The 25,163-nt window shown below is 56.2% G+C and overlaps 1 protein-coding gene across 1 annotated transcript; it reads right to left on the bottom strand.

The window, feature by feature from the left end:
- Positions 1–543: 543 nt before the first annotated feature.
- LHX6 (LIM homeobox 6) lies at positions 544–24,299 on the bottom strand. The gene is given in 10 exon segments (XM_082467884.1): positions 544–3,280; positions 7,251–7,354; positions 11,143–11,317; positions 11,535–11,630; positions 11,846–11,946; positions 14,103–14,323; positions 23,165–23,286; positions 23,641–23,823; positions 24,215–24,271; positions 24,273–24,299. Coding segments are annotated over 10 exon segments (1,092 nt in total). The 5' UTR covers positions 24,285–24,299; the 3' UTR covers positions 544–3,259.
- Between the last annotated feature and the right edge of the window lie 864 nt (positions 24,300–25,163).

The raw sequence follows: 25,163 nt of genomic DNA, 5'->3' as shown, positions 1-25,163 counted from the left end.
GGATGGGGGGGATCACCTTTCCCCGCCAGGGCAACAGTCACTCACCTCAGTAGAATGACAGGACTGATGTCCACTGGGGGTTTCCAAACTGTGTTTTGAAAATAAATAAAGTATATTCATGTAAAGAAACACACACACACAAACTTCCTTTTCAAAGATACACATACATCTAAATCAACGCTCGATAAATGGATTGGAAGAGTGGAGGGGGAGGGACAAGGATGGGGTCAGGGATGGAGAATGCAACAACTAACCGGGGGGGGGGGCCCTGCAGGGGCGATGGCCACGTACACCCTGAGCTGAGGCTTCTGAGTGACTCTGTGCGGGGCCACGGGGTGGGGCTGGGGCGCTGGGGAAGCCTCTGCGCCAGGCAGAGCCATTCCACTCCCTTCCTGGTGCGCTCTGGTTCGAACAAAAGGTTCTGCTGCTACAAGAACATCTGGCGGCCGGCAGAAGGATGCGCTCTCTCGCTCCCCAGATTACAGGGTGGCTCTGGAACCCGACGAGGCCAGCATGAGACCCAGACTCGTGCCGAAGCTGGGGCCCTGTGGCCCTGTCTGCCATCGCATATTCCCTTTCACGTCGCCATATCAGATTCTCCCCCATCTCCCACTCAGGCTCCTCTGTGCCTCCCTCCCTGGTCCCCCAGCATCCCCTCTTTTGAACTTATTTCCGTGAACTTCTCATCCGAGGATACAGCTCAAATGCCCCCCTCCGTCTTGACAGCATGTCGGAGGGATCCGTCTGTCTCCAGCATTTGCCGGGCTGAGAGCCCCCCTTGGACCCTTCTGAGCCTGCAGGGCTGGCACGGGGCCCAGCAGAGCACGGTCAGGAGTGGGACGGAGGAGAGCAGCCAGCCTGATTTCCTACACAGCTCAGATTAGAGAAGAAACCCACCATCATGCCTTTACAACGCTCAGTTTCCTAGCTGGGAAACAGAACCAGTCTTCCGGGAAGGGGTTTCACTGTCTAGCAGCCCAGATAGTCTGGGGGCCAGGCCTGAGCCTGAGCCCTTAACCAGAGAGCAGGAAAAAAATGGAATCCCATCATGCTCCGGATGTCAGTGCCAGCACTTCTACTTGCATTAACTTTATTTATTACACAAATAAGACATTTACAAAGCACAACATGAAAGGTATGTAACAAAACAGACATTGGTTTTACAAAAAAGTGCTTACAATTTTTTTCCGCGTGTGTGTTTTCCTCCTTTTGTTTTGTATTTAAATAAATAGTCTTGATGGCCTGTACGTTCCCAGGCTGTTCTAACAGGCTAGTGGAGACGTGTCTGAACCGCAGCATGCTACGACCGTGTGATCCACACAAGGAACAGACCCTGGGGGGAGGCTCAAGGCAGAGTGGGTACTGGGTGACCCTGGGCATGGCTCGGCTGGCCACTCAGCACGTGATGGTGCTTGGGACTGCGATGGCTGGGAGCAAAAATCAAAGGAAAGATTAGAGCTCCGCAATCACCAGGAACTGGGCCCAAGCTGCTCCTGTTAACATCAGTGCCAAGTGTAGGGCCAGGCACACTTTATTCACTGGGTGAGTTCTGAATCAAGCTGCACTGATCACATTCTGAGGGGTGTCTTTCCTTTGCCCTGAGTCAGCTGGAACTGTCTTCGAAAGGGAAAAGAAGCAAGTTCCCTTCTTGGGCTGCACCCGGGCCCAGCCCTCCTCCAGGTCCCAGAGCAAGAACAGCATATCGTTTTTCATTTTAAGTGCCAACTTCAAGCATTTGGATTCCGAACCCTTACCCAGACTCAGCGAGATAGAGAGTACTGCGACTGATTGGCGATGTCTGCCATGGGTGAAACCGGGACAGCAGACACCTAGGTACCATGAACTTGCTTTCCCTGTCCTAGAGTCTCCTTCCAAAAAGCAACGTATCAGGTTAATCAAAGCAGGAAGGAGGACTTGGGCTGAAACATGCTTACTAGCAGCCTCTAGTGGGAAATGCATCAGGACACCCAAGTCATTCTAAAATTACAGGATTAGCTTGGGACAAACGGGGTCCCCTGAAAACATAAATCACGGTCTTGTGTAGCCCAAGCCCTTTCGTTTGGGGTGGAAGAGCTGCAGCAGGACAGGGCGGGTGTTGAGCACAGCTGTGTCTGGCCTGCGTTCTCAGCAGTGGGTGGGACCGGCCCTGGGCAGGGTTGGTGGGGAAGCCCGGAAGTGGCAGCTAGAATCCTGGGCTTGGTACACTCACCTAGGCAGCAGGCACCCTCTTTCTACTCAGAGGTGGGTCCAGAATGAACGCTCTGCCCTTCCCCTGGGCTCTGTTCCCCAGCTCCCCCATGAGAGGTCCCCCCAAAGAAGACGTGGCCCAAGCACCCCCATCAGGAGTCAAGTAGCCAACAAGGGTCCCCAATTCTAACTTGTCCAAACGTTCAGAAATGTCACCACACAGATCAAACACCACCTCTGCTACGTCTCCTGCACATATGCTGGATAACTAGGTGAAAGCAGGGTCCCCAACACACACCCCAAGTTTCCTCTTTCCTCTCCTTAAAATGGCTAGTGCTTCTCCCAGCCCAGTGTGCCGCATCCTCCTCCTGGGCCTCCAAACCAATGGGGGTCCTTGCCCCGCCCGCCCCCCACCCCGGGCCCCGCTTTTCCCCCTGCCTCTTGGTCTGGGCAGGCCTCCATCTCTGCCCTATTGGGCCTCTCAGGGTTGGTCAGTGTCTCTTCTCTCTCTGAATTAACTTGACATAACCAGACAGATGGAAATGATAAAATTAGAACATAGCTTTCCTTTGGGGACATCCCACAAACACTGTAGAGTTTTCCAAACAAAAGCAACAGAGTGGATAACATTGGGGGTTGTCGGCTATTCAGAATTCAGAGATGGTTCCAAGGAAGTAGTAAATAAAGGCCAACATGGGAGGAAAGAAAACCTGTAAATTGGAAGGCTGTTGGCGTCGTGCGATTCAGTTCGGCCTTTTGCTATTGTAATCAGCTTAAGTTGAAGACGACTCCTGTCTAAATGGGAAACACAGGCTGTTGTTTTCACCCTGGCTCCAAATTTCAGGGAGCTCTGCCTTCAGGGAGGAGGGCTCCGCGGTGCTCCTGGCGGGTTCTGGTTCTCGGCAGGAGAGGGGAAGGCCAGGCCCAGGGGCCCAGCTGGTGGTGGGCAGGATGGCGGATGAGGGGTGGAGGCAGAGCGGGTGGATCCCTGGCAGCGGCTCGGACTCCGGATTTCAGCGGCTGAGGGGCAGCTGCGGGGCGCCCATGCTCAGATGCGGAAGTGCCGGCAGCGTTAGTACTGAAAAAGGATGACCTGCAAGAGGAGGGCGTGGGAGGGGGCTGAGCCAGGGCCTGCCCCGCGTGGTAGCCCCCCAGAAGTCCTCGAAGGCATAGAGAAGGAGGGGGGCCCAGGGCCCACATCTAGGTGCAAATCCTGGCTCAGACACTTACTTGCTGCGGGGCCCTGGGCAACTCACTCCCCCTCTCTGAGCCTGTTTCCTCATCTGTAAAATGGGGATGACAACACCTCTCTCTCAGAATGGGGAGGATCTGGTGAAATGCAAGAGCAGCAGCAAGTGTCTCCCGGGCGCGGTGCCCGGCACTGGGTACAGTGCACGCTTGCACGATTTCACAGAAGCCTCACCTCAGCCCCACGAGGGTGTCCCACCATCATCTCCTCTTTACAGGGGAGGCCACTGAGGCCGGGGAGGTGAAAATCCGTGAGCCCGCCATCACACAGCCAGGAAGAGGTGGACCCAGTGCTGCGACCCAGGCCTGGGCTCTAGAACAAGCTCCCTTCATTAGACCCACTGCCTCTTCCTCTCCAGGCCACCCTGACAGTTACCATCGGTGCCTACCAAGCACCAGGCAACAGGCCAAGCCCTTCATGCAGCCAAGCACCTCGACAGGCAGGTGGCTCCGACACGCCACGTGCCTGACACACAGTGGGTGCGTTCCCAGGTCTCAAAGTGAACAGGTGGCTGAGCTGGGGTCCGGTCGGCCTGACTCCAGAGCCCCCGTCACACGGCCTCGCCCACTCACCCCACCTTGGGCCGTGCTCTCCTCTGGTCTCTGGGATGCCTGCCTGACTTTGGACTCTTCCGAACAGAAGCTCTCTCAAGAGGGATGACTCTGAAAGACCCCTCCCCTCCATAAGCCTCAGTCTCTCCATATGATCGATGACGGCCGGGCCCTGATTTCTAAGAGCCTTCCAAGCTCTGAACTGTGGGATCTGGGAATAAACCATGACCGGGAATAAACGTGGTCCTGGAAGCTCACAGGCAGGTGTGGCCAAATGATGATGTGGTGGAGGCAGAGGGTGCCACCCCAGATGCTCAGAGCACTGTCCTCCCGGCCGGGCCGGCTCTGGTCTTGATGAGTGGGTTCAGGGGGCTGCCCCAGGGGGCCCTGAGTCTCCTCCTCGCTAGGCTGGCTCAGGCCCGGAGGGACTTGGGAGAAAGCCCATGCAGTTCTGCACTGACTGGCCATACACACAGCCCGCCAGGCTGGCAAGATGTGGACAGAAAAGGTCCCTGGCAGCTGGCAGGAAGGTCTGACAGTGAGAGGGCGGAAGGTCGTGGAGGAGGAGGAGACATCTTTCTGCAGAGCCGCTGGACATGAAGTTGGGGATATGGCCCAGCAAGAGAAAAACTCTGGCTCAGCAGCCAAACCCAGGGGCCAGAAACCTTCCACCGCCAAAGCTGCCAGACCCCAGACCGGCTCATCCTGCAGCCTGAACCAGACATAACCACAGGCTTAGCTGAGAAACCAGGAGACAAGGGCTCGCCTCCAAGAGCTGAGCCCAGCCCTAATCCGTTGCCAGGCTCCCCTCTACCCTCCAGATAATGCCCAGGCCCCTTGCTTGAAGGTGCAGGACCTTTATTATGTGACCCCCTGTCAGCTCCCCCACCACACCCAAGGCCTCAGCGACACTAAACCCCCCACCATCCCTCAAATCCAGGTCCCTCCAAGCCTCCTGGCCTCAGCACGGGCTCCTCGTGTCCCCTGCTTCTTCCCGAGAGTTGGCCACTCCCTCTTCTGAATCCTCGAAGGCCATGTGCATGCCTCACCTCAACTGCCCTGTCGAGCTGGGAAGTGGCTGCCTGCCTCCTGCTCTAAGCCACTCACTCCCCGAGGACAGGGACCACGCCAGCTCGCCTCCGCAGTCCCGGTGCCGGGTCTGACAGGACGAACGCTCTCCCAGAGGACGGGGCCGGCTCCGAGGCAGGCAGTCCTAGGATGGAGGCCAGCTGTACCCACGCTCACTGTGTGACCCTGGGCAAGCCGCTGCTCTGGCTGAGACCCAGTTTCTGCACTTATGAAATGGTGTCAACCATAGTCATCCTCCCAGGGAGACAGTGAAGGGCGAGGTCAGAGACAGCGCTGTGTAAACTGTCAAGTGCGGCACAGAAGGAGGTCACTACTGAACCAGGCGGACTTCAGGGTCTGACAGACTTGCTGCATCCCCGGACAAGTTGTGTCACCTCTCTGAGCCTCTGTCTCCTCATCTTTACCATGAGGACGCCATCCTCATATCCACAGGGTGATTGGGTGGCATCAGACAACACGTGTAAAGTGCTTCAACCAAAAGCAGCCCTTCCTGTATGACAATCTCGGAGGGGACGTTCCTGGGGCGTGCTCACCCGCCACTGGGGTCTGCGGGATTTGGGGCTGAATATGTGCTACCATTTACTTATAAGCCTACTGGTCCTACTGGGCTGTCCATACCTCCGCACCATCTACTTTCCCCACGGTACCCAGCACAGAGCCCAGCACAGAGCCTAGCACACAGTAGGTGTTTAATTAGGAGGCAGAGTAAGAGGGGCTGTCCTGGAGGAGTAGTCCCACGCCTGTCTGCCTGCCAAAATCACTGGGGCTGGGTATTACACCCGCAGATCCCGGGGTCCCATCCCAGAACTCCCCACCAGCTCTCTAGGGGCGAGGCTGGGGAATCTGCATCTCTACAAGCTGCCCAGATGACGCTGAGGCACATGAAGACTGCACTCAGCTCGAAGGCCTGGCCCCGTCTCCCTGGCCCAGCGCACCCAATGGCTCCCGGGGCTCCCTGCCTCCCCGAGGACCGCCATAGTGATGCTTCTAAAAGAGGCCTCCAGGGCCCACCACGGTCCACGCTCCTCCACCTGGCAGCCCGAGGCCCCCGCCTCTCACTCTTCTTCCTCCCAAGCCTGTGTGCCAGCAGCACTGAATTGCTCTGGGTTGCCTGAGAGCCGTGGCGGCTCATGCCTTCCCGGCTGAACTCTGAGTTTCAGACGTGCCTGCGTCCAGGAAGCCTTCCTGTGTCTCTCCCGAGCTGCGCCCCACCCCCCAGCTCCCTTGGCCTCTGCATCGCAGTTTGATCACCCTTTGTTGTAACTGTTGGCCTCCTCGAGGGCAGGGACTATGCCTTCCTCATCTCTGTGCTCCTGGCAACTGACTCGGGGCTCGTGGGCACAGTCAGTACATAGTGAATGTAGGCTGAATAAATGAGTAAGTGAACGAATCAAGGCACAAGTTCTCGTTCAGGCTCTGTGACCTTGAGCCACCTGGGCCTCAATTTCCCCGTTTCTAAAATGAGAGGGTGTCTGAGAGCAGTGGCTCTCAAGGCTCGCTGGGAGGTGTCTGGGAGCTGAGCGGGAGGTGAGGGCCCTACTCACTCTGCAGTTTCACCCAGAGCAGCTCCACCCCCTTTCATCTGCATCTTGTGTTATGGAAAAGAGTAAACAAACGGGTTCCCAGGCTTAAAAACAAAGCTTTCAAGCCACTAAGCCACTAGACTGGGCGATGTCCAAGCACCCTTCTGGGTGTCCAGTCCTAGTGCTTGAGACAGCCAGAGATCGGGTTCCACAAAGGAGGCCTTACCAGTTGACCACGGTCACTGGCTGGCCTGCTGTCCCCGGGCCCCACCAGCTTGGGATATTTACTCCCAACAGACAGGAATACAAAGGAGGAAGTAGGAGAAACCCGTGAGATGGTGGGAGGCGGGGTGGTGTGTGATATAAGCCCTCCTCGGGACCGCAAAGTTTGAGCAAAGTAACTAAATCCACAAATCTGAAAAAGAGAAGGCCAGCCACAGGCGGCGCACTGCGAGAAGGCTGGCCGTATGCACTGAACACACTAGCGCCTGCTTGAGGGACTACCTCGGGGGCACAGTGGGGGCCTGAGTGTGCTGGGCAGAGGGGCTGCCACAAAGTGGCATGCTGCCTGCTCAGCGATGAGAATCCTGCCAGAAAGCCATTCCTGGCAAGGTGGCTCTGACCCACCCGACCCAACCCGGCTCCGTTTACCTTCTCACCCCGGTTGGAGAGTGGCCCATCCATATCGGCTTTGAGGTGGACGGGGGGTGCGGTGTAAGGCAGCCGGCAGTGCACCTGCCCACACTGTACCTGACCTGTGGACGAGAGGATGCCTTGGAGCCCATCCCCCAGCCTCCATGCAGGATCCCACCAGCCCCAGGCCCGGTAGGCTGGAGCCCTGGGGCCAGTTTCACCTCTGCCACTTACCAGCTGGGTGGCCCTGGGCAAAATTTCAATAGGGTACCGTTTTTCTACGTAAAGTCTTTACGAGCTATAAAGTGCTACACGATAACTGTCTAGCTCACTGATAAATAAACACTCATAAATAAGTATGTACATGCACCCCTATGTTCACAGCAGCACTATTCACAATAGCCAAGACATGGAAACAACCTAAATGTCCATCGACAGATGAATGGGTAAAGAAGATGTGGTACATATATACAATGGAATACTACTCAGCCATAAAAAAGAACGAAATAATGCCATTTGCAGCAACATGGATGGGCCTAGAGATTATCATAATAAGTAAGGTAAATCAGACAGAGAAAGACAAATACCATATAATACACTTATATGTGGAATCTAAAATATGACACAAATGAACTTTTGTGCAACAGAAACACATTCACAGACATTGAGAACAGACTTGGGGTTGCCAGGGGGGGCTGGGTGGGAGAGAGGTGGAGTGGGAATTTGGGGTTAGCAGATGCTAACTATTATATATAGAATGGATAAACAACAAGGTCCTACTGTATAGCACAGGGAACTATATTCAACATTCTCTGACAAAGCATAATGGAAAACAATATAAAAAAAAGAATGTGTGTGTGTGTATATATATATATATATATACACACACATATATATATGTATATATACATATATACACATATATATATAACCAAATCACTTTGCTGTACAGCAGAAATTAACACAACATTGTAAATCAACATTGAAATTAAAAAAGTAAAAAAAGAAAAAGAAACGAATATGTACAGAACACCTCCTACACGCGAGGCTGTACCCCATCCATTAGAATCCTCCCTTGGTGCACTGTACCTTCTTATCTCCCAAGAATCACCAAGGCTTTACCCCCATACCCTAGAGGACTCTGCACTCATATGTCACCTTCTTTATGATGCTCTCCCTGACCATCTATTTACAATTGCAACCCAACACCAACCCTACCCTCCCTGTCCTCCTTCTCAGCTTTATATTTCCTCTTTACCACTTACCATCATCTGACTTACTGTATATTTTTATTTTTTATTTGATATTATCTGTCTTTGCCAGCTATAATGCAAGCTCCAATGAGGGCAGGAACTTTTGTCTGTTTTCTAGATTCTAGATCTTTGTGGATTTCCAGGATCTAGAATGAGGCATGGCATCTAATTTGTTGAATGGGTCTCTGTACAACATCTAAAATGGCGGTGGCGGGCGTGGGGGAAGTCCATCCTTATGTCTGACCCAAATCTCTCATGCTTCAGCCTCTTTACCACTACAGTGGAGAAGTCTATGGCCTTGCTCTTCTCTGCACTTCATCCTCTTTGGTCAGAGGGGAAAGAGCTCTGTACAGAGACTTACAATTGATATGTAACTTAGGACAAGTCACTGTTCCTTTCTGAGCCCCAGTTCCCTCGTCTGTAGAATAAGGTGGTTGTATAAGATGGGGGATTCTTAACCTGGGGGGTTTTAGGGGTCCACGAACAGCCTGAGATTACATGGGAAACTGTGTGTGTGTGCATATTTCTGGAATCTGATTCCAAAGCTTCTTATCATATTCCAAGTTCGAAGTCTCCGGGAAACTCAGGAACCTGTGAATTTAGTGAACGGCGAAGAAGACTGCTAGGGGGACCTTCAGTCATGCAGCAAGAGGCAGCAGGTCCAAACACCCTTGATGCCGCCGGCCCTGAGCTGGGTTCGCCTTAAGGGGAAGAGGAAAGGGCACCTCAGCCCCTTCTCTAGGTGTCTAAGACAGTTCTAGACTTGGCCAACAAACTGCGTGGGCAGAGTCCTGGCACAGCTCCGGAGGACATGGCCCGACTCCCCACGGGGCCACCTAGATCCATTACCAACTCCACAGCAAGTGCTGGCTGGTGGCCCAGGCTCCTGGTACCTAGAGAGCCCCTGGTCCTTGGCTCCCTTAACAGATGAACTAGATCGTCAGTGGGCTCTCTGCAGCCTGAACATGTCATTGTTTCAAAACGAAAGGGGGAAAAAAGCCCCTCCTACTAAGCAGATGGTTCAGAAATGGAACAGAACAAAGAGACACGGTTTCCAACTGACAGCCTGGCGCGGTGAGCAGGACTCTACACTCCCAGCTCCACCAACCAGAACCACTGCCACCACCACGAGGGCAGCTAGTACTCATCCAGCACTTACTAAATGCTGAGGACGTTAAGTCAATGCTCTCATCTGATGCTCGCCACACTGCTTTGAGACAGGTATTCTTTTCGTTTTTTAAAAGAGCTTGGATTCTTACTGTCCTCATTTTTTTACAGATGAGGAAACGAATTCAGGGATGCTAAGAAGCTTACCCAATGTCACACAGCTAGTAAGTGACAGGGACGGGATCTGAAGCCCCACAGTCTGACGCTGAAGCCCATATTCGATCATTAAGGAACCTGGCTCCCGCTGACTTACTGTGGGCCCTTGGTTTCCTCATCTGTACAATGGGATGGTGATGTTTAGAAACATGTGTTAGGACAGTGCCTGGCACATGACAGGGACTCAGGACACAGCTGTGCTCTCCCTGACCTCCCTTCTCTTTCCCTTGGAGCCAGAGACGGAGGGTTTGAGTTTGTGGGTATGCTGTCATCACTGCTGTTATTTCTGGTCATGCCCAGCTTTGAGGAAACAATCAACAGAAACAACCTCAAAGGGAAAGAAAATCTGTGATAAGCACCTGCTCAACAGCAGATTCACTGAATGTCCATCCCCCAGAAACGCACAAGGCTACTCTCTCTCTCTCCCCCAGGTTCCTGCTCGAACGTCACTCCACCACAACCTGCCACCCCCTCTCCACCACAGTGCTCAGTCCCCACTGACATGCCTGCCCTCCATCCTTTAATCGTTTACTCTCTCTCCCCCCTCTCCCATCCTGCAGCGTGAGCCTTGGGAGCACACAGGCTTTGGTCTGTTGTATCCCAGAAGGCACAGAAGGCACTCAAAAAATATTTACTGAACACATGAGTGGATCCTCGTAACCCTGTGAAGTAGGCATTATTAATGTCCCAGTTTACAGAGGAGGAAACTGAGGTTCTAAGAGGTCAGGTGATTTGCCCACGGCCTCACAACCTTGGGTACTCCTGCCACCCTGGCTTTCTTCTGCAACCCCAAACGCACCCATGCCACGCTTTCTGCCTACATTCGGTTCCTCTGCTGCCTGCACCCCTATTTCCCCACTCCTTGCGTCTCACTAATTCCTATCTATCCTTCTGGTCTCAGCCCACTGATAGGCAACATCTCCAGACACTCCCATCCAGCATCTTGACTACAGGAATCACCACAATTAACACCACACGCTCACCTATCTCGTATTGTTCCATGTCTCTCCCACCAGAACCCAGGCTCCCCAGGACAGGACTTTAGCCATCTTGTTCTCTCCCTAGTCCCCGGGGCCTGGCACAGAGTGGATGTTTGTAAAGTATCAATATTTTTTAATGGCTTAATGGCTTGCCTCTACTAAGGGTCCAGCCCCTCTAAGGCAGAGCCGGGGCACTTAACTCCTCTCCACAACCACTAAGTCCGAGAGACTGCGGAACCCTCGTCTGCACGCACGAGGCTCATCAAGGCCTCCCCATGCCTCCGCCGCCCACGAGCTTTCATCTACACCCCCCTCTCCCACAGGCCGGGCGACCGGGCTGTGGCGGTCACTTACTCTCAATGTAGCCGTGCAGGGTGACCATGCGAGCCCGCTCGGGGCTGCTGAACGGGGAGTAGTGGATGTCGTCGGACAGGGCGGAGGGGAGGCGGGACGGCGGCGCCCCGGAGGGCGGCACGGGATGCTGTGGTGTGTGCTTTTTATGACGCGCCCGGCAGTTTTGAAACCACACCTGGAACGACAGCCTCAGCAGCCTCAGCCTCGCGGAAAAGAGCCGGACGCGCCGCCGGGGGACCCCAGGCGGGACTGCCTCGTCGCCAACTGAGGAAGGGCGGCCACGTGCGCCCCGAACCCGCGGCTCCGCAGCCCAGCTTCGCGCTCGAGGGCCCACCCCCAAGGTCCCTAGGCCCCGCCCCAGACCCGAAGGCCCCGCCCACCCCCGGCCCCACCTGGATGACCCTTCGGCTGAGGCCCGTCATGTCCGCAAGCTTCTGCAGCGTCTGCGCGTCGGGGTTGTTGTCCTGCGCGAACTGCGCCTGCATAACCTGCCAGGCGCCGCGGGGCGGTGAGGCACGAGCCCGCGGAGGCCGCCAAGGCCCCGGCCCAATCAGAGGCTCCGGCCCGGAGGCCACGCCCCAGACAGCTACAGCCCCTCCCCGCCACCCGCGGGTGGGCAGAGGGGCGGAGTCAGGAGGCCCGTTCAGCCCCGCCCACTCCAAGGCCCGGCCCACACCCGGCCACTCGCGGCCCGCCGAGGTACCTGCAACTGCTCGGCAGTGAAGGACGTCCGCGCGCGCTTGGCCGGCTTGGGCTGACTGTCCTGTTCCGAGGGCACTGCCCCCTCCAGCGTGAGGCCGTTCCCTGAGGGCGACAGAAGTGGCTGACCACGCGTCCCCATCTCTTCTAGTGGCAGCCTGGAAAGGACGGGGGTGGGGGGAGCTGGTCCCTGGAAGTGTCGGGAGCGGAGTTGGCTGGGAGGGGGGATCCCAGGGTCCTAGTCCCTGAGCTCAGTCTTTGGGGAAGGGGCTTCCACTTCTGAGCGTCTGCTGAGTACCAGACGCTTCTCTTTCGGTGTGCCGTTTATGTCTCACAGCCCTGAGGACGGGCGACATTATCCTCGTGTTACAGCAGAGGAAACTGAGGTTCAGAGAGAAGAAAATCCCAGCTCTGGACCTTTCGACTGGTATTCTGACAGCTGGCTGACTCTAGCGCCCCAAATTGGGCTCCCTCCTTGATAAACTGGGTAAACCAAGGGCTGGTGGAGATGGGAAGCAGGCAGGTTACAGAACTGTAATCCTAATTTTGTAAAAACGGATGGGAGCAAAAATGGTTGGAAGGATATACACCAAAGTGTTAGCAGGAGGGAGTGCAATTATGAGGAATCTTTCAATGTTTCTGCAACTTTTGAAGTTTTTACAACAATCACGTGTCTCATCACCTTATTTCTCTAAGGTTTAACTTTGTTAACTGGAGTATACGTTAGTTATTCTCTTTCCATTTACATTACTTTTATAATCACACTAAATGTATTCCCATTTTAGTTTTTAATACCTCATTTTTCGGAATGCAAAGGTAATACATGCTCCTTGCCAAAACCTCAGAAAATTCAGATAAGCACAAAGAAGAAAATAAAAATCTCCAGGAATTCCACCACTCTTCATAATTTTTTTAATTAGGAAAAACACTAAACAAACACTCCAACATACATACATAGAACGAAATCTGGGAAGACAGACACTAAAATATGAGGGGTGGTGGCTTTTGGAGTGGTCTTTATTTTCTTCTTTTTGCTTAACCATCTTTTCTTTATTTTCTATAATGGGCATGTGTGTGTTTAAGATTAAAAAGTAAACCAGTAGCCAAAACTGAGGGCTGGTCAGTAAAGGAGTTCTGAGACCATAAGCCTTCAGGTTCCCTGCATGGTAGGAGTCTGGAGTCAGGCCTGACTGTGAGAGCTGGAGTGTAATTGGCAAGGTTGTGACTAGGGGTAGTCCTGGTTGGTCCAGGTATGGAAGGAGCCTGGAGTCACTCCTGAGCCACGGTGTGGGGGAACCTCTAACTCCTGGGCTTCCATCCCAGCTCCACAACTGACTTGCCCAGTTACTTGCAGGTAACTTCAGAGCACCCCAGCTTCACTTGCTCCCCACCTAGACCCACTCAGCCCTGATCCTGGCTGGAGAAAGTGATGGCTCTGCTGTGGCCATGGCCAAGAACACTCTGGGGACGTCTGACTAGTTCCTCCTCAGAGGCACTGGGGACGGGGCAGACACTTTATGACTCAGCCCCCATGATCCCGGGAAGACGTGGACCCTGTCCCTGAGCCTGAGTGTCTTGGGAAATCACAGTATCAGAGCCAGAAGAGATTTAGGGATCTTTCTAGTCCAATATCCATCTTGAAACTAGGGAGACTGAGGCCCAGAGAGAAAAGGAAACTTTGTATGTCAGCACAACATGCCAGAAGCAAAACTGAAGCTTGGGTCTCCAGACTCAAAGGCCTCTCTCCTTACAGTCCAGGATGAAAACCCCACCCCCAAATCTCTGGCCTGTAGCTGCTGCGGTGGGAGTTGGGAGAAGAGGGTCACTTCATCTCTCGCAGACGGGCCCAAGCCTGGTTCCAGGAAACTGGAGGGGATGAGCTTCCAGGCCAACCAGAGCTGTCCGAAGGTGGAGAAGGCTGCCGCATTGTGAGAATCATCTCTAGGGTTCACTGAGTGCCTCTCGGCTTTACAGCACATCGGCTCATCTATCTTTGAGGTGTCCTACCAACAGCCCCATTTTACAGATTAGGAAACATAATTTGCAAGGACCGGCAGTGACTTCCAACTTTCAAGCAAACGGTGGAGCCAGAAGCGGCCAGGTCCGTGTGCAGCCCCACCCCCATGCTGCCTCCAGGTGATAAAGGGAGCAACTGGCTCTAGAGAAGTGTGGGCAGTCCCTGGGGTGCTGCGGGGGGGGGGGGTCAGAGAAGGCTGGGGAGCCGAGGGGCGGCCAGTTTCTGGGCGGGGCGGGTTGGGTACCATTCTCGGCGGCCCTCTTGAGATTCTCAATCATGGTGTCGTAGTGGATGCGGCAGAGCACCTTCTCCTCGACCAGGCCAAACTCCTCGCCCGTGGACAGCTGGCGCTTGCACGAGAAGCAAGCGAAGCAGGCCAGGTGGTAGGCATTGCCGCGTGCCCGCCGGACCCAGTCGCTGGCGTAGATCTGTCGGCCGCACCGTGCGCACTTGGTCCCAAATCGGCTGAAGGACACGGGGTGGGGGGAGGGCAGGGGGAATGGGAGGGGGTGGCGAGGCTCAGACAGGCCATCCAAATCCTAGTGGCCCGGCCGTGCCCAGGTTTCTGAGGGCCTTCACACATGCATTTCCCTTTGCCTGGATTCACCACCCCCTGCAGCCAAGTCCCACCTAGAAGGCAAGCTGGTAGGTGGTTTTTATTTTCTTCCTGGTGCTTTTCTGAGTTTTCCAAATTTTCTTCAATGATCACTTAACATTTGTATATTGTATTAACCTGCTCATTAAAATATAAGTGTTAGGGAAAATTTAATAGTAGTAATAATACAGGCAGATTTATGAGCACTTAACCACTTGCCCAGCAAGATTCTAAGTGTTTTATGCTGATCGTCCCAAGTAATCTTCATTTTGCAGATGAGGAAAATGGGGACCAGAGAGGTAAAGTAACTTGCACAAGGTCACACAGCTTGCAAGGATAGAACTCCTAGCCAGTATGACTCCAGAGATGAATAAACTGTAACCCAGCTGTAGAGAAGCTCAGAGTTTCTTGGAAGCATAGACAGATATGCCCTTACTAGCTTTGTGACCCTGGGCACATTGTTTAACCTCTCTGAGTTCTCATTTTCCTTGCCCTGAGCTGAACTAGGTGACAACAGCTACGGCTATTTGTTTAGTGCTTTGTAGTCTATTAAGTATCCAGCTAGTCCCAGACTCTGGAGTCCTGTGTCATTCTAACAAGACAAAAAAGCCCAGATCAAATGCCCCACTCTCCCTTAAGCCTTCCTTGATTCTGCTTCTTCCCCTTCTCCCTCCCACTTTGTGGTGTGGCTATTTGGGTGTGGCTGCCTCCACCACCAGACTGGGAGCCCCTCCAGGAAGCAGCAGTCTGATTTGCCCTGTCCCAGAAGTCAGCCCAAGGCCTGTCCCCAGACCACCAGGGAAAATTTGTTCTTGAAGTGAATGACTCACTCTGTGACCCTGTCCGGACCCTCTGAGCCTCAGTTTCCTCTGGTGCACACTGTTTCAGGGAATGGTGCTTTCACTCATCCAGCCTCTCAAGCTTAGAAACCTAAATCATACACTCCTCCCTCTCCTCAACCCCCCATCCAACCAATCATCAGGCGCTGTTGGTTCCCTTTCCTAAGTATCTCTGGGACCCACCTCCTCCTCGCCACTGCCACCACTGCCCTTCTATACCAGGCTCCCACCATGCGCCCCTCACTGCCAGTCTCCACACCCATCCTCCACATAGTGGCTACAGGGAAGTTTCCAGCATGCACACTTTACCCTGTCCGCTGCCCTGCTTAAAATCCTCTGGCGGCTCCACTCTACCCTCAGGATCTGGTCCAAGATCCTTGGGAGTTTACAAAGCTCAGCAGACCACATCCTCTCTGGCTCCTCTCCTCCCTAACCTTCCTCAAGATCCCTCACCCTACACTCAAGCATGAGCCCCAGTCAGCTACAAGGGAAGGTTGGTCCCAGGTCTTATGGCCCCCTCTGAAGCACCTTCCCACCCCAGGCCTTCGCACAGGCTGTTCCCTCTTCCCACACTCCCCCCACACCCCCAGTCCCACGGCTCCCAGCACCACCTTCTCAGCAATGATCACACCGGTTTGTAAATATCAGGTTTCTTGGCTCTCCCTTCCACCCCTGGCATTCCTGGGAAAGGATCTAGAAGATTTGCCTCTGTGTCCCCAGAGGCACATTTCCACCCAAAAGAGCACTCGGAAATGCCTTTGAGTACATGGAGGAACCAGCCCAGCAAATGCGCCCTGGTTACAGCCTCGCCTGCCTTGGCAAATGCAAGCAACTGCCGGTTGAATAAACGGTCTCGGGTTGAACTGAGTGCAGCAGAGCGGAGGCCTCTGCCAGCCCCGGCTCTAGATGTACCCCCAGTGCCATGCCTCTCTGTCGGACAAGGAGCCCTAGGGGACCCTGTCGGCGGCGGCGCGGTTCGCTCAGGCAGCGCTGCGCACCTTTGCGGGTTGGGTCAATTGCCCCGCAAACAGAAGTGGTTCCCGACCCCGGAAATTCAGCTTCCCCAGCACAGCCCGCGGTCTCCGTTACCAATCTCTCAGTAAAAAGGAGAGAAAACCGCTTTGCCCACCCGAGCCTACTCCCGCCGAGGGGCCGACCCCAAATTCCGAGGCCCGGCTCAGGATTGGGAGAATTTCCGGGCCCTGAAGGGAGGAAGCAGGGCCAGCCGGGTGCAGAATCCTCGCTGCGCTCCAGGGTCCTGGGCCGCAACTCCTTCTTTGCATCCCCCTCGCCGCAACCACGTGAAATGGGGACTCTGGCACCCAGTTTGCACACGTGGAATCGGAGGTTCAGGGTGGACAAGTGACTTCGCCAAGACCACACGGAGTGTGGGGCAGGGGTTGAGGTCCCCTCCGAAGTGCAACAAAAACCCCTAGAACCTGCGAAAGCAGCCGGACGGGAGATGCATAGAGTTGAATCCGGGTGTATGAACAGGAAAGGGGCCTGGTCTGACCCAGTCGCATCCCCACTCCGGGCCTTGGGACCTGGAAACTCCCGCGCGCAAGGCCTAGGGCCCCTCAGGCTCCGGTAAGCTGGGAGTGCGTTCCCAGGCAGCTGAAAGAGCTGGGAGGGGAAGGTCCGGGCCCTCAGAGGCAGGCAGGAGCCGTTGCGTCTCCAGCCTGTCGTGTTCCGGGGTCAGTGCGCTGAGCCAGAGTGTAAAATCTCGGATTCTGGCGCTTGGCTCTGCGGGATTCCTCGTTCTCGGCCAAGACGCATCCAAGACTCCCCGCGCATCCCTGATCTTCCCATTCCACGAACCCCGACGCCCGGGCGCGTTCTGCGCCTACGTTGGCCGCTCACAGTGCCCTCATCCCCTTGCTCTGAGGCGGGAGCCGCTAGCGACCTGTCAGCAACTTTCTCACCCTCTGTGTGTCACCCTAAATGCCAGGAGCTGTCCCCAGCTCTAGGAGCTCCCTGCGCTCGCCGTGTCTCCGCCCAGTCAACGAAATCATCCTCCCGTTGGATCCTTGGATGGGGTTCGGGGGTCGTTTTGCAGTTTTCGGGCCGCTCCTGAAGCGTGTCCCCCACCCGGGGAAGGGGTCAGTGGCACAAACAAGGGGCACGAGGAGGCTTACAGATCCAGGCTCTGACAAACCGACAGACTCCTTCCCAGGCGGGCTGCGAGGCCCGAGCCGCCGGATTCCGGAAGCAGCGAAATCGGCGGCGGAGACAACGAAACTTCAAGAAAGGGGTGTTCGGGAGCTGCGAAGGGAGCGCCAAAGCGATTAGGGGGCGCGGCCATCGCCCGCTAACCCCAGCCTTGTGCGCGCCCCTCCCTGGGTCCCCGCGCGCGCCACGGGGCAAAGGCTCAAAGCGCAGAGGCGCTTTGAGGATGGAGAGATGTTGGACGGAGGCTGCGCATCCTGGCAACTGCTGAAAGGAGCGGAGTGGGCTACACGCACCGCCTTGCCCTCTCTCCCCGGAGCAGGGAACGGAGACATCTGGGTGCTAGTGGCTCTGCGGGGGGAGCAGTGCGCCATTGACCAAGTCAGGCTCGCTCTGCCGGCCTACCTCTCCTGCATACCGAGTAAGAGCTCGGAAGTTATTTGTTGGGTGAATGAGCCTCAACGAAAGAGCCCATCGGAATTTCACTGCGACCCCTGCCCATTACTAAGCTACCCCTTTTCTGCATGAGGAAACCGAAGCTCAGAGTGGGAAGGCCAATGTTAATTAAGAAGCTAGTGAGCCAAGGCGCTGACACTCAAACCAGGCTTCACTTGTTTTGCGTTCAGGACGCTCGCTTGAGGGCCTTAGAGAGAGTCTATGAAGCAAACGAGGGGGGATCAGAGGTGGAGTCCTTCCCATTCCTTCTGCTTCTTCCCTTCCCAGCAAACCATTAGGAGAAGAAGCCAGAAACAACAGAACCAGCAATTAAGAGGTTAAAACGGCCCACTCCTCGGAGGTCCCAGCCCAAGGCCCCTCCCCAACGCCTCTCTCAGCTCCCCCAACATCTGTCCCCCAACAGCTGGCGGCCGCTGGGCTGCTCTCTGCCGCGGTGGGGGGCGGCTTCCCAGCTCTGAGCCTCCCGGGGTACCCTCGCTCCGGGGGGAGGGGGTGGGGTTCTCCCGCTGGAGTCCGCGGTCTGAGCTTGGGTTCGGGGCAGAAGGAGGGAAAGAAGGCTGCAGGCTTGCCCTAAGTCTCTCGCGCCAAGCTGGGGACGGGAACAGCAGTAGGCAGCGCCCCTCCCAGGCCCAGCCCGGGGCACTCTCTGAACCCCACCCGCATGAACACAAGGAGAGGCAGTTAACCCTTTACTCCCCACTGCCATGGTCAGGAGGCAAGAGGGCTAGAGACCCTGGTGACCCGATCCTGGCAAAGTTGCTCCCGTCACTGGGACTCTGAGGAGGTCACTTCACTCCAGCCCTAGTACTCCCAGGGCCCACCCACGGAGAGTCATACAGCATAGCAGGTGCTCCCTGTGGGAGCCTTAGGGCCACGGGGGGTGGGGGGAGGTGGTCTTTGCCATTCCATGGGCCCCACCTTGCACAGGGGGGCTGCTGACGTGTCTCAGCTATAGAAGAAGAGTACTGAATATCTAGACACAGGGATGGTGAGTCAGGCAGCCACGGGGCTTATCCCAGTTCTGCCGCTTATTAGCTGTGTGACCTCACCACTCAGGGCCTCAGTTTCCCCTCCTATAATGTAGGGATTATGACAGTAGCCTACTCACAGGGGGGATCTGAGGAGTCAATGACATAAAACAATGAGATGTAAAGGGTTAACACAGTTCCTGGCTTAGAGAAGAGCTCCCTCTGGTCTCCTGACAGCGTCCTCACCCCTGTCTGGTCCCTCTTCCACTCTCTTGCTGGTGGGACCCTGGGCACAGCACTTTCCGCTCTCTCAGGACATCGTCTCCCCCACTCTACAATAGGCAAGACGCTTCAGGAGGCCAGGAGCTGGAAGGGCACTGCAGATCAGTCCATGCCTGCCTTTGGGGGGCAGCAGCCACAGGTTGGTGGGCAGGAGGCAGCTGTCTGGGGTTTTGATTGCTGAGGGCAGTGGAGACACGAATGCCCCAGAAAAGAACACTATTTTCCCCCCAGGACTTTTTTTTTCACTTCTTGGAAGAAAATAAAAAGAAAAAACAGTCTTAAACCAAAAAAGTGAAGAAATTAAAAGCAATACACATTTTCTTGATGGTAGTTTTTTTTTTTTTTCTGCTAGCACTCAGGGGGTTAGGGGAGGTGGGAATCTGGTTGAAGCCACAAAGGCTGGTGAGGTCCCTCTTTGGATGGCAAATGGAGAAACTGAAGCAGAGAGGTCCAGCGACCTCACTGAGGACACACAGCCAGTGGAAAACCAATCTCTTCCAACAATGCAAAGCCGGGAGCAGCACTGGACCTCTGGACCACCTCCCCACCCAGGCTCTGCAGCCTCCTGCCCCGATGAGCTTGGAGTGCCTTCCTAACTTCTAGCTTCCTGAGTCCCCAACGCTGCCAGCTCTGTCAAAGAAGATGGAAGAGGGGTCTACAGGCCAGTGTCAAGGAGGGGCAAGATAGGGGATAGAACTGAGAGGAAACTCTTCCCTGGGGAATAAGACCAGAGCCAGAGGACCTCGGAAGCTACCAGTGGCCCCTCCAGGGGGTCGTGGCCACTTCCTCCCTCCCTGCATCCTGTCCAGAGATCTTGGCCTCTCTTTGGGGTGAGTGCTCCAGTCCACTTCCCATCAGACTCTCGACCTTGGGCTTCAGGAAACAGAGGGCTAGAGGATCTGAGCGCTCAGCCCTTCCCTGAGCCCCAGCTCTAGAGAGGGGCTCTGTCTCCCATGCCACCATTCCTGCTCTCTCCAGGAAGGGCTCCTTCACAGCAGCCGCCCAGAGCCTGGACTGCCACGCCGGGCACTCAGTAGTCCCCACCTGGCACTCCGCCTGCTTTTTTCTCTCCCTTTCTGTGGGTTTTATTATTTTTGTTACAGGTGGGGCTGCCAGGGATGAGTTATGCCTGCAGGGAGACCTGGCTGGGGGAGAAATGATCAGAAGAGCCACAATTCTTCTCTCATCCCAAGGAATGTGAGCTTTTATTCTCTCCATTTTCTTAACCAAAAATCTGTTTTAGTTTTGCTTTGGGGGCTCTTGTCACTGCTGGAAAAGGATTAGCGCTCGGAACCTGCAGCCCAGAAATGGCCCATCCCCATCCTTGCTCCCCAGACTGCCTGAGGAAATGCCATCAGGGGATTATGCCTGGAATCCTGTCACCAATGGTGACGGTGGTGACACCCATAGCACCTACACTTTAGGGAGCCTCTACTGAGCCTTCCTCCCTTCACTGGCCTCCTTGGCAGCTCAGAGAGATAACCCTGGTAGGAGGACACTGAGGGCAGAAAGATGCAGTGATTTGCCCAAGGGCACACCGTGATCCAGGGTTGGCCTGATGGAGCCTGGTCTCTGTGTCTCCACAACAGCTGGACATGCCGTTCCCCACCCCACCACAGTGGGAAGGGGGACTCCACAGCCAGTGAGGTGCTGAACAGTGAGATTAGGATCTGAGTTTTGACTAATCCTTGAAGGTCTAGGAAAGCACATCAACCAAGGGGGCTTGGTCCAGCCTGGGCATGAGCTGGGGCTGGAGATGCAGCAAGGACATGCGGCTCACAGGGTGGCAGGTCTGTCCCCACCAGGAGAGCAAGGAGAGGGGGCCAGGCCTGCCTTACTCTACGGGAAGAGGCCTGCTGGGCTCCCCAGGCCTCAGCCGTGTCCCTGGATAGCTGATGAACCAGAGGGGCCCTGAAAGAGTAGCTGGCTTGTTGGTTTTTTTTTTTTTACCAACTGGAGTCAGGCCTAGAGCAGGGCGCTGGCTACACAGGGACCCTAACCTCCCTCTCCTGCCCTGGCCAGCTAAGTGTCAGATGGGACAGTGGAGGGAAGACATCACACTCCGGTTACACACCACACAATGAAAACCCCGCTCTCACATACACACACACACCACAGCCCACATCCACAAATCCACATTCACCTCACACCGTTGAGCCCCCAGTGCCTGGGTTAAGGCCGTAAGCAGAAATGCCCGCTCAGAGGAGGGCTGTGTGGCGGGATGGGGAGTGAAGGGATTTCACAATCCTCACCTGCTCACCTCCACATCCCAGTCCAGATGTAAACTTGCTCTGACCACCTTGCACAACACACACACACACACATGGTCCCAACACTCACACAGCCACACACTCTCTACACTCACACATAAACTAGAAGACAAATGCTTTTTGTAAAGGAACACCTACGCTGTCCACACACCCCTCACCCTGCTCAGTGACACATTCCCCCAGCGCCACTGCACAGATCCGAACAAGACAGACACACAAGCATCCTTGAGCCCCACGAGTCCCAGGCCACCTGGCAGAGCCACCCCTCCCCATGCACACCCCAGCGGCACTGCCACTCACAGCCACGCACCAGGAAGAGTCCGTTTTTCGAACCCAGCTTCCTAAGGTTTCCTTAGAGTGCCCCAGCCCCTAATGCTGCTAGCTTCTTCCTAGATGCAAGGTCCTCTCTTTCCAAGTTCCCAGAGACTCAATGCCGGGGAAGGGGGCGGCATTGCCTTCTACTGCATCCCCTGACTCAGGGGATCTTTCTGGGGCTGGGGTCTTCCCAGGAAGACTGAAGCCATGACCTCTCCAGAGGCAAGGATGGGAAGGAGGTCGGCGGACTCGGGGGGTGGCGGTTATAGGGGAGTAGCTTTCTCCACTTCCTGAGAAAGCCCTTGGGAACAGGTGTGCGGCCCAGGAACCAATCCCACTCTACTCTCTTTGGACTCTGTAGGCCCTTTGGCCGGGCTTCAGGCCTGCTTCACGCTTCCCGCCGGGACCGGGCCGGCAGCCGCTGCTCCTCTGACCTCGCAGTGACCTCGACCCCGTGACCGGGTCAGGCCCGAGCCGCGCGGTGAGAAGCCAGGCGCAGGCGGCGGAGAAGCGGCGGGAGGACTAGCCGGGCCGCTGTTGAGAGCTGAGCGGCCGGGACGCGGCACCGCGGCACGGAGAGCGCAGCCCAGGGTGATCCTACGCGGGGCCCTGGCTACGGCGCCCGACTCCCCCTTCCTGTCCCTGCGGCCCGAAGTCAGAGCCTAGACCCCAGAGAGGCTGAAGCCGGGGCCCGAAACGACGACGGAGCTGGGACTGGAACAGGCGCCTGGGATGCAGGCAGAACCCCAGACTCGAAACACTATACTCGAGCGATTCCGGGGTCTGAGTTGAGGCGGAGCCGGAGACCGAGGTCGGGAGTTAGATCGATGAGCTTGAATATGGGTTCGGGTCCGAGACCGATGCGAGGCTAGTGCTTGGGGCCGGACCAGACTCGAATCCAGCCTCGAAGCCGGCCGGGGTCAAAGCCGAGACCAGAGCCAGGGCAAGAGTCTGGAGCCCAGCTCAGGGTCCTGCCCGGGAGAGACGGCGGCTTGGCTGGAGTAGGAGTAGGGTTGGAACCCAGAGCCGGAGCGCACCGGAGATGCAGCCAGGTCGGCTGGGATACGAGCGGATCGGGGCAAGACGGGGACATCAGAGCTCGACCAACGCTCTGGAGGTCGGAACTTGAGCCTGAGACTCGGGCAGGATCCGAGACCGAGCCAGAGACGCGACCAAACCCGAGTGGGCCACAGCAACCGGAGGCGGATCCCCGGCCCGAACCTGTGCTGGCACCCGCGCTCGGCCTGGAGCTCCTGGTTCGTGGCGCCGAGAGCCGGTGGGCTGGGCCCTCGCGGCGCGCCAGAGCATTCGGGACGCGGGGGCTCCGGAGCCAGAGACAGCGCGTCGCAAAGGCGGCCTCCGCGCGCCGGTGGCCCGCCGGCGGCGACATTGCTGGCCCAGCGGCCGCAGCCTACCTGAAGTAGTCCATTTTGCAGAAGATCTCCTTGTTCTTGATGTAGCAGCTGTTCTGCTGCCTCAGCGACGTGCGACACACGGAGCACTCGAGGCACCGCACGTGCCAGATGAGGTTGTTGACCTGGGGAGGGGGCGGAGATGGGGGGCGGCTCAGCGCGGGCCTCTTTTCACACCCGGCCCCAGCCTCCCCGGGCCCATTTGCAGACAGATACGCCGGAGCTCTGAAGGTACATGGGACTTCCCCACTTTTCCTCTGTAACACAGACTCAGGGAGGTAGAAATCAACTCTGCCCATTTTTCAGACAGGAACCCGGGAGCGCAGAGAGACGCTGCGATTTGCCCGAAGCCACGCAGTCAGGCAGGGATGAGCCAGGTTTCGAATTTAGTGGACCTGGCGCCGGCGTCGTTTCCCTGCAGTCCTCTGGGTTGCAACCCACACCCCGCCAACACACGCAACACTCCGCCCCTGTCTCACCTTGAGCAGATATCGGTCCAGGATCTCGAGGCCGCAGCTGGAGCAGATGTTCTTGCCGGCAGACGGCACGGAGGAGGCGGCAGAGGGCGGTGAGCAGACAGATGGCGTGCTGGGCGTACAGGGAGAGGCCCGACCCTCGTCCTTGTCCAGAGGGCCTGCCAGGGCCTCAGCGTCCGACTGAGCCTGCAGTGGGGAAAGAGGGAGAGCCGCGCTCTGAGCTGAGGGCTAAGCCAGGTGCCCAGCGTTGCTGCTGCCTCGGAGACAAATCTGGGGCCTCAGCGAACCAACTAACAACGAAATGCCCCCGAAACGACAAGCCACGGACTACAGGACAGCTATGGAAGGGCCTACTGGAGAGGACAGGACGGCGCCAACTTTTAGCACGCGCTTCCTAGGTGCCAGGAGCGGTCAAAGCTCACATTCCCGGCCAGAAAACCGAGGCTCAGAGAGGGGCGGCGCCCTCCGGGAGTCCCCCAGCGCACGGGCAGCTGCTCGGGGCCGGAAAGCCGGGTCAGCTCCCCAGGGCCCGGCCGCCGGGAGACCGGGGGCCGAAAGCAGGGCCGAACGAACTCACCATGGCGGGCGGCGCGGTCCCTTCAAGGCAGCGGGTGGTCGCTTTGCAGCCGGACCCCTGGCTGGGCCATCACCTGGGGGAGGGGGAGGGAACGCAGGCGGCGGCGGCTGCAGAACTGGCTCCGCGCAGCCTGAGCCCAGCGCCTCCCCGCGCCTGTTATATAAACCGGCGCGGAACAATGAGTCCTAACTTTGTAGTGGGCATTTAAAGCCCCTCCCCACAAAAGCGGTGTCTCTCTAATGAAGCAATTTGAATTTGGATTGGATTTTTTCCCTCTCTCTCCCCCTCTCCCTGCACTTAACCCGTGGCTCTTGAAGTAATCGCTTAGTTCCCTTGCAATACAAGCCTCTGAGGGGGAAAAAAAACACGCGCACACATACAAACTACCTGCAATTAGAAATTGTCGTGAATGCCCAAGATAAGAGGTAGCCAGAGTGTCAATTCCAACTGTCAATCAGTGAGATCCATCAGGCCGCCCAAAGAATTGCAAATTTGATTTTTTAATGGTAGTAATTAAAAATCGAATTTTTTCTCCCTCCACCCACCCCCTTCCTCGCTCTCTTCTCCTCCTCTCAACACAAAATGCAAAAAGGAGAAAAGAGAGAAAGAAAGAAAATTAAAAAAAGATGGGGGGTGGGCGCTTGAGGAAAATAAAACCGAGAGCGTTGGGAGCATTAGCCCGTCCGCCCCGCGCGCGCGGCGAAATCGGTGCGGCGATACCGACTCGGATTCAGGCGCCTTTCGCGGGCCAGTCGGAGGGAAACCCAGAGCAAAACAGGGGCTAGATCGGGGCCGAAACGGGACCAAAAAGAGAAAACGGAGGCGTCCAAGGAGAGGAAAAAGCACCCTCCAGCGCCTCGGAGCGCCCGGCACCAGCCCCGCGCCGAAATTCTCAGCCTTGCGCCCGCACAACCCCCGGCGCATTGGCGCTATCAGCGCCTATTCAGAC

This window comes from Balaenoptera physalus, assembly GCF_965194825.1.
Source record: "Balaenoptera physalus genome assembly, chromosome: 7".
In the NCBI taxonomy this organism is placed as follows: Eukaryota; Metazoa; Chordata; class Mammalia; order Artiodactyla; family Balaenopteridae; genus Balaenoptera; species Balaenoptera physalus.
The sequence above is the reverse complement of the archived record's forward strand: the minus strand, read 5'-3'. Positions and strand labels throughout refer to the sequence as shown.